The sequence below is a fragment of the Engystomops pustulosus genome, unplaced genomic scaffold (assembly GCF_040894005.1).
Source record: "Engystomops pustulosus unplaced genomic scaffold, aEngPut4.maternal MAT_SCAFFOLD_18, whole genome shotgun sequence".
In the NCBI taxonomy this organism is placed as follows: domain Eukaryota; kingdom Metazoa; phylum Chordata; class Amphibia; order Anura; family Leptodactylidae; genus Engystomops; species Engystomops pustulosus.
In genome coordinates, this window is record NW_027284960.1 from 2,262,084 (window position 1) to 2,270,000 (window position 7,917).

General features: G+C 45.1%; 2 protein-coding genes across 2 annotated transcripts in view; both read left to right on the plus strand.

Moving 5' to 3' along the window:
• Nucleotides 1-204: 204 nt before the first annotated feature.
• On the plus strand, nucleotides 205-1,396 carry LOC140106834 (uncharacterized). The gene is made up of 3 exons (XM_072131483.1): nucleotides 205-341; nucleotides 706-972; nucleotides 1,054-1,396. The coding sequence occupies exons 1-3, from the start codon at nucleotides 322-324 to the stop codon at nucleotides 1,394-1,396; spliced, it is 630 nt and encodes a 209-aa protein (XP_071987584.1). The 5' UTR covers nucleotides 205-321.
• Nucleotides 1,397-1,484: 88 nt separating this feature from the next.
• LOC140106829 (uncharacterized) overlaps nucleotides 1,485-7,917 on the plus strand; it is an 8,698-nt gene continuing 2,265 nt past the window's right edge. The window contains exons 1-10 of the mRNA XM_072131479.1: nucleotides 1,485-1,919; nucleotides 2,006-2,210; nucleotides 2,294-2,422; nucleotides 2,515-2,648; nucleotides 2,737-2,970; nucleotides 3,048-3,185; nucleotides 3,292-3,429; nucleotides 3,520-3,703; nucleotides 3,787-3,864; nucleotides 3,965-4,171. Of these exons, the coding sequence (XP_071987580.1) occupies nucleotides 1,510-1,919; nucleotides 2,006-2,210; nucleotides 2,294-2,422; nucleotides 2,515-2,648; nucleotides 2,737-2,970; nucleotides 3,048-3,185; nucleotides 3,292-3,429; nucleotides 3,520-3,613 (1,482 nt within the window). The 5' untranslated portion in view covers nucleotides 1,485-1,509 and the 3' untranslated portion in view covers nucleotides 3,614-3,703; nucleotides 3,787-3,864; nucleotides 3,965-4,171. The remainder of the gene's footprint in view (nucleotides 1,920-2,005; nucleotides 2,211-2,293; nucleotides 2,423-2,514; nucleotides 2,649-2,736; nucleotides 2,971-3,047; nucleotides 3,186-3,291; nucleotides 3,430-3,519; nucleotides 3,704-3,786; nucleotides 3,865-3,964; nucleotides 4,172-7,917) is intronic.

Consider the following 7,917-nt stretch of genomic DNA (forward strand, 5'->3'; position numbering starts at 1 on the left):
TACAGTGAGTGCAGTGGGGGATGGGTTTCAGTTTAGAGATTTTTCTCATAGAGAGCAGTCACTAAACTTCCTTTGTGCTTTACAAGCATTTGCTATTTTATTTTCATTTTTCTTACAGCATTTTTGCTTCTTTTGAGGAATTTGTTTCCCTTTTTTTTCTACTACTGCAGTGAAGTTTGTAGTTTTTTTGGTGAATTTGCCACTTGAAAGCAGTCACCAAGCTTTATTGCTAGTTTATTTTTACTTTTATTATTGTATTTTTTTTTATTTGCTTCTTTTGAGGAATTCATTTTCCTTTTTTTGTATCTACATTGGACAAGCATGGAGTCTGCATCCAGAATGTAAGTACAGACACTGTGTTTTATCATGAGCTGTATTTATAGATAGACTAAGGTTATTTTATTACTACATACTGTGTAATGTTATATACTATTTATATCATATAGTGCATTATATAGTATGTATAATATTATATCACATATGTATAGCACATATTCCAGTTGGTTTTAGTTGTGCTCTTCCATACAACCCCCAACAAAGGATGGTCACATGGAGCCTCACTGATTGGATTACGATTGTATGTAAATGAAGTGACACTGGAACATAGTGTTGCTTGTAAAAGTCTAAAATCTTATTTTATACAGTAATATCATATGTAACCTACATAAAAAGCATATTTTAATGATTGTATCTGTTTTTAAACAGTCTTAACAGAACTCCCTTGACCTGCCCCGTCTGCTGCAGACCTGATAAGATACTTTCAACACATCTTAAAAGAAAGTGCATGCGGCTCAACACAGAACAGGAGAGGAAAGCTGCATTAAAATTGGCCAGGAAACAACTTCTGTCTATAGCAGCCAAGGGCACAGCCATTTATTATCCGGACATAATGTCTCTGGGATCTCTAGAGAATGTAGTCCCCTTTCTGGAGGACAGAGGATTTGTAATAATCAGTAAGCCAACTCCAAGCAGGTATGTGCTATCTCCGTCTGCTAATTGTCTCTTTCAATATGGTATCCCTATTCATATTTTATATTTTATCATAAATTTTAGGCAAGGGACATCGTCTACCTCAGTGCCTGCTGCCACCTCCACAGTGCCCCAACCTGAACCGGAACAGCCATCTGAACCGGAACATGCCACACAGGGCCATGTGGAGCCTGAACCAGACATGGAGGATGTCCCAGCTCTAGTGGAGATGGATGACCATGAGGGAGACCAAGAAGGACCAGGAGATGACCATGAGGAAGACCATGAGGAAGACGAAGAAGGACCAGGAGATGACCATGAGGAAGACCAGAGGGAAGAAGACCAAGAACCATCTAGAAGAGAAGACGAGGAAGAAAGCGGAGAAGACCTACCTATGGATAGCCACACACAGAAGTCAGTGACTTGAGGTTTCCTCTTCCTTTTTATATGTGTGTATGTGATAGATTGTGTTAAATTTAACCTTATCTTCTGAATTTTAGACACCTACAGACAAAATGGACTTCGAATGTAAGACTGAGGATGAAGGCTGCAGGCTTATACCGCCGCCACTCTTTGGATCATCCCATTCTCAAGGGCTTTGCTTCTTACTTGGCTGACACATTAAATGTGACCAACTACAGCCAAGAGGTGGAAGATGTCTCCAGATTTCTATTTTTTATGAATCCAAAGGCTGTCAGTCTGGAGTTCGTCAAAGATGTGCAGAAGGCCAACGCATTTTTCACCAAGCTGAGGGAATTGAACTTGGCCAACCAGACTGTCTTCAACTACTTGAAGCATGTCAGGAGGTTCATGACCTATCAGCTTAGGGCCACCAACCTTTTTTCAGAACATCCCAGACTTTATAAGTCCTGCAAATTTTTTAAGGATGTGACCGAAGACATTCAAAAGCGGCTGTCAAAGGGCATATCTAAAGAAGTCGTCAGAAAACGGTGAGTCTAATATATGATGCATTTTATTTTATATAGTGATATCTTGTGTATTTTATATATAAATATCATATGCATTTCATTTGTAGGTACCAAGCATTGATCACTACCACAAAGAGCCCAGATGATTGCCGCAGGCTCCTATCAGTAGCAAAGCCCTCTTTCCTCAAGTCCATAAGAGTCGTCCAGGCTGGTAGCTGCGATATGAGTTCACAGCTCGACATTATTTATTATTTGGAGGCCCTCCTTGTTCTGAAACATCTTCAACGTCCCGGGGTTGTGGCCAATATGACAGTGAGTGCCATTCTCATCCTCACTCTGCAATGTTGTTTTAGCTTTGATTTTCTATGAAATTTTCCAAACACTTTTAATCTTAGGTCTCAGAATGGAGAGATCGCATCTCTCACACCTATAGAGGGGAGGAGCTTGTCATAATTGGCGTGAAGACGCACAAGACAGCGACCCAACAAGTAGCTACGTTTGTGCTAAACAAGGAGGAAGAAAAGGTAACTTTTTAAAGGCTACAGGTTATTGGAATTGTGGAAATAAGATGTTTCACTGTTTTTCTTCTTTTTCACTGTCCGCTTCTTTTCCCCAGTGGTTTGAGTGCTACTTTGAAAAAGTGAGGCCTAAGTTGATACCCCGTAAGTCAACCAACGACTCATTTTTTGTTTCAACTAGTGGAAAGGCCATCTACAATGTCTCCAATGATATCAGGCGGTACCACCAAAAGTAAGATTCACAAAATGCAATTTGCGTAGACTCATTGTAAGTTTAGTGCCATATACTGTGTATTTACCATCTGTTTTTGTACTTCTAGATTCCAACTCCCCAACATCACCAGCCAACTAGTCCGGAGGGTGTGTGAGACTTGGACAATGCCAAATTATTCGGACTCAGAGAAGTGCCTTTTTGCAAAATATTTGGCACATACAAATCTCACAGCCGAAAGAAATTATAGGGAGAAGACTTTGGAGGACATCTGCCATGCCTACTCTCTGGTAGTGCAGGCAGGGCAAGGCGCCAGCGATCAACCCCGACCCAGCACCTCAAGGTACTGTGAGCAAACATAATATATGTTCTACAGAATGGCTTGCTGAGTCATTAATGTTTTATATGGTTGATAACCAGAATCACAGATGAAGAAGAGCAGGAAGATCACAATGAAGACGACCAGACCATGCAGCTTGATGATGACAGTCCGATCGGCGTGACAACCAGATCCCAGAAAAGGAGACAGCCTGAAACAAGAGGAAGCAGGTCTAGCAGGTAACTATTCCATGCATTGATTGTCATGAGACCCAATACACCGTGTCTGGGCACCTGTTTGCGAGTATGATTTTACTCATTTGCTTGTGTTTTTATGCTTGTTAAGAAGATACATGGATGTAGAAGACCAGGACAGCAAAGATGAAGATGGCCCATTTCCACAAGAGGAAGATGTCAGAGAAGAGAGGATGGACTTGTCAACCAGGAAGAGTGAGCTTGAAGCAGGAGGAAGCAGCTCTAGCAGGTCACTATATTACTCATTTATTGGCATGTGGAAGGAGACTGGGTACTAATTTTTACTAATTAATTTGTCCTTTATATGTTTCTTAAAAAGCAACTTGGATGTAGAAGACCTGTGTAAATCGGATGAAGAAGGCGGCGAGGATATGATCGGCGTGGTGACGGCGTGCAGAGGAAAATCAGGCTAGCCAGCAGGAAGATGATTGGATTCTACAGTTAATAGGCAGCACCACAGAGGAGAGCCTAAGTGATTCGGATGATGCTGAATTTACTTCAAGGTTGGATACATTGTAAAAAAGTAAAATTGTACTTCGCTAATGAATCACTTCTGGTATGATAGCATTCTTCTCTTTCATTGCAGAGCACAGACATCCTCCTTGCCCACAGTGTCCACACGGTCCCAAAGGAAGACTGAGCCCGCAGCAGACAGGTCTACTAGGTAACTAGAGGCAGACACTGAGAAACATTATTTCATCCAATTAAAATAGCAAATCTTTCTAATATCAGGTTATAACATTGTACTTTTTTTTTTCTAAAAGGACTGAAGAACCAAGAAGAAGTTCTAGACTTCGAAGATAAATAGGCACAATTTTATATATATTTATGTTATTTACTCTGAATTATATAACTTTTCTAATAAAATCTTTTATTCATTCTGAACAGGATTCATCCCTTATCATTGGCTCAGCAGAAGAGAAGGTCTGAAGAAATACTGTACTTCAGAACAGGACAAGAGTGCACTATTGGTAAGACTGACATAATAGTGATATCATAGTCCCCTCAGTGTATAAAAGACTGTGTCTAGCTTATATTCATTACAGATTCTGTGAAGAGTAAGGTTGGCACCTGTCTAGGCTTCAAAGAGGTGCCACATTCCTTAGCTGGACACCAGTGACACTGGAACAATGGTTGGCACCTCTCTAGGCTTCAAAGAGGTGCCACATTCCTTAGCTGGGCAGCAGTGACACTGGAACAATGGTTGGCACCTGTCTAGGCTTCAAGGAGGTGCCACATTCCTTAGCTGGGAAGCAGTGACACTGGAACAAAGGTTGGCACCTCTCTAGGCTTCAAAGAGGTGCCACATTTCTTAGCTGGACAGCAGTGACACTAGAACAAAGGTTGGCACCTGTCTAGGCTTCAAAGAGGTGCCACATTCCTTAACTGGGCAGCAGTGACACTAGAACAAAGGTTGACACCTGTCTAGGCTTCAAAGAGGTGCCACAATTCTTAGCTGGGCAGCAGTGACACTGGAACAAAGGTTGGCACCTGTCTAGGCTTCAAAGAGGTGCCACATTCCTTAGCTGGACAGCAGTGACACTGGAACAAAGGTTGACACCTGTCTAGGCTTCAAAGAGGTGCCACATTTCTTAGCTGGACAGCAGTGACACTAGAACAAAGGTTGGCACCTGTCTAGGCTTCAAAGAGGTTCCACATTCCTTAGCTGGGCAGCAGTGACACTGGAACAAAGGTTGGCATCTGTCTAGGCTTCAAAGAGGTGCCACATTCCTTAGCTGGGCAGCAGTGACACTGGAACAAAGGTTGGCATCTGTCTAGGCTTCAAAGAGGTTCCACATTCCTTAGCTGGGCAGCAGTGACACTGGAACAAAGGTTGGCATCTGTCTAGGCTTCAAAGAGGTGCCACATTCCTTAACTGGGCAGTAGTGACACTGGAACAAAGGTTGGCACCTGTCTAGGCTTCAAAGAGGTGCCACATTCCTTAGCTGGGCAGCAGTGACACTGGAACAAAGGTTGACAGCTGTCTAGGCTTCAAAGAGGTGCCACATTCCTTAGCTGGGCAGTAGTGACTCTGGAACAAAGGTTGACACCTGTCTAGGCTTCAAAGAGGTGCCACATTTCTTAGCTGGGCAGCAGTGACACTGGAAAAACGGTTGACAGCTGTCTAGGCTTCAAAGAGGTGCCACATTTCGAAGCTGGGCAGCAGTGACACTGGAACAAAGGTTGACAGCTGTCTAGGCTTCAAAGAGGTGCCACATTCCTTAGCTGGGAAGCAGTGACACTGGAACAAAGGTTGGCACCTGTCTAGGCTTCAAAGAGGTGCCACATTCCTTAGCTGGGAAGCAGTGACACTGGAACAAAGGTTGACACCTGTCTAGGCTTCAAAGAGGTGCCACATTCCTTAGTTGGGCAGCAGTGACTCTGGAACAAAGGTTGACACCTGTCTAGGCTTCAAAGAGGTGCCACATTCCTTAGCTGGACAGCAGTGACACTGGAACAAAGGTTGACACCTGTCTAGGCTTCAAAGAGGTGCTGGGCAGTAGTGACACTGGAACAAAGGTTGGCACCTGTCTAGGCTTCAAAGAGGTGCCACATTCCTTAGCTGGGAAGCAGTGACACTGGAACAAAGGTTGGCACCTGTCTAGGCTTCAAAGAGGTGCCACATTTCTTAGCTGGGAAGCAGTGACATTGGAACAAAGGTTGACAGCTGTCTAGGCTTCAAAAAGGTGTCACATTCCTTAGCTGGGCAGTAGTGACACTGGAACAAAGGTTGACACCTGTCTAGGCTTCAAAAAGGTGTCACATTCCTTAGCTGGGCAGTAGTGACACTGGAACAAAGGTTGGCACCTGTCTAGGCTTCAAAGAGGTGCCACATTTCTTAGCTGGGCAGCAGTGACACTGGAACAAAGGTTGACAGCTGTCTAGGCTTCAAAGAGGTGCCACATTTCTTAGCTGGGCAGCAGTGACACTGGAACAAAGGTTGACAGCTGTCTAGGCTTCAAAGAGGTGCCACAATCCTTTGCTGGGCAGCAGTGACACTGGAACAAAGGTTGACACCTGTCTAGGCTTCAAAGAGGTGCCACATTCCTTAGCTGGGCAGCAGTGACACTGGAACAAAGGTTGGCACCTGTCTAGGCTTCAAAGAGGTGCCACATTCCTTAGCTGGGAAGCAGTGACACTGGAACAAAGGTTGACACCTGTCTAGGCTTCAAAGAGGTGCCAATTTCCTTAGTTGGGCAGCAGTGACACTGGAACAAAGGTTGACACCTGTCTAGGCTTCAAAGAGGTGCCACATTCCTTAGCTGGGCAGCAGTGACACTGGAACAAAGGTTGGCACCTGTCTAGGCTTCAAAGAGATGCCACATTCCTTAACTGGGCAGCAGTGACACTGGAACAAAGGTTGGCACCTGTCTAGGCTTCAAAGAGGTGCCACATTCCTTAGCTGGACAGCAGTGACACTGGAACAAAGGTTGACACCTGACACTGGAACAAAGGTTGGCACCTGTCTAGGCTTCAAAGAGGTGCCACATTCCTTAGCTGGGAAGCAGTGACACTGGAACAAAGGTTGACACCTGTCTCGGCTTCAAAGAGGTGCCACTTTCCTTAGCTGGACAGCAGTGACACTGGAACAAAGGTTGACACCTGTCTAGGCTTCAAAGAGGTGCCACTTTCCTTAGTTGGCAGCAGTGACACTGGAACAAAGGTTGACACCTGTCTAGGCTTCAAAGAGGTGCCACATTCCTTAGCTGGGAAGCAATGACAAAGGAACAAAGGTTGGCACCTGTCTAGGCTTCAAAGAGGTGCCACATTCCTTAGCTGGGCAGCAGTGACACTGGAACAAAGGTTGGCACCTGTCTAGGCTTCAAAGAGGTGCCACATTCCTTAGCTGGGCAGCAGTGACACTGGAACAAAGGTTGGCACCTGTCTAGGCTTCAAAGAGGTGCCACATTCCTTAGCTGGGCAGCAGTGACACTGGAACAAAGGTTGGCAGCTGTCTAGGCTTCAAAGAGGTGCCACATTCCTTAGCTGGGCAGCAGTGACACTGGAACAAAGGTTGGCACCTGTCTAGGCTTCAAAGAGGTGCCACATTCCTTAACTGGGCAGCAGTGACACTGGAACAAAGGTTGGCACCTGTCTAGGCTTCAAAGAGGTGCCACATTCCTTAGCTGGACAGCAGTGATACTGGAACAAAGGTTGGCACCTGTCTAGGCTTCAAAGAGGTACCACATTCCTTAGCTGGGAAGCAGTGACACAGGAACAAAGGTTGGCACCTGTCTAGGCTTCAAAGAGGTGCCACATTCCTTAGCTGGGAAGCAGTGACACTGGAACAAAGGTTGGCACCTGTCTAGGCTTCAAAGAGGTGCCACATTCCTTAGCTGGGCAGTAGTGACACTGGAACAAAGGTTGGCACCTGTCTAGGCTTCAAAGAGGTGCCACATTCCTTAGCTGGGCGGTAGTGACACTGGAACAAAGGTTGACACCTGTCTAGGCTTCAAAGAGGTGCCACATTCCTTAGCTGGGCAGTAGTGACACTGGAACAAAGGTTGACACCTGTCTAGGCTTCAAAGAGGTGCCACATTCCTTAGCTGGGCAGCAGTGACACTGGAACAAAGGTTGACACCTGTCTAGGCTTCAAAGAGGTGCCACATTCCTTAGCTGGGCAGCAGTGACACTGGAACAAAGTTTGACAGCTGTCTAGGCTTCAAAGAGGTACCACATTTCTTAGCTGGGCAGCAGTGACACTGGAGCAAAGGTT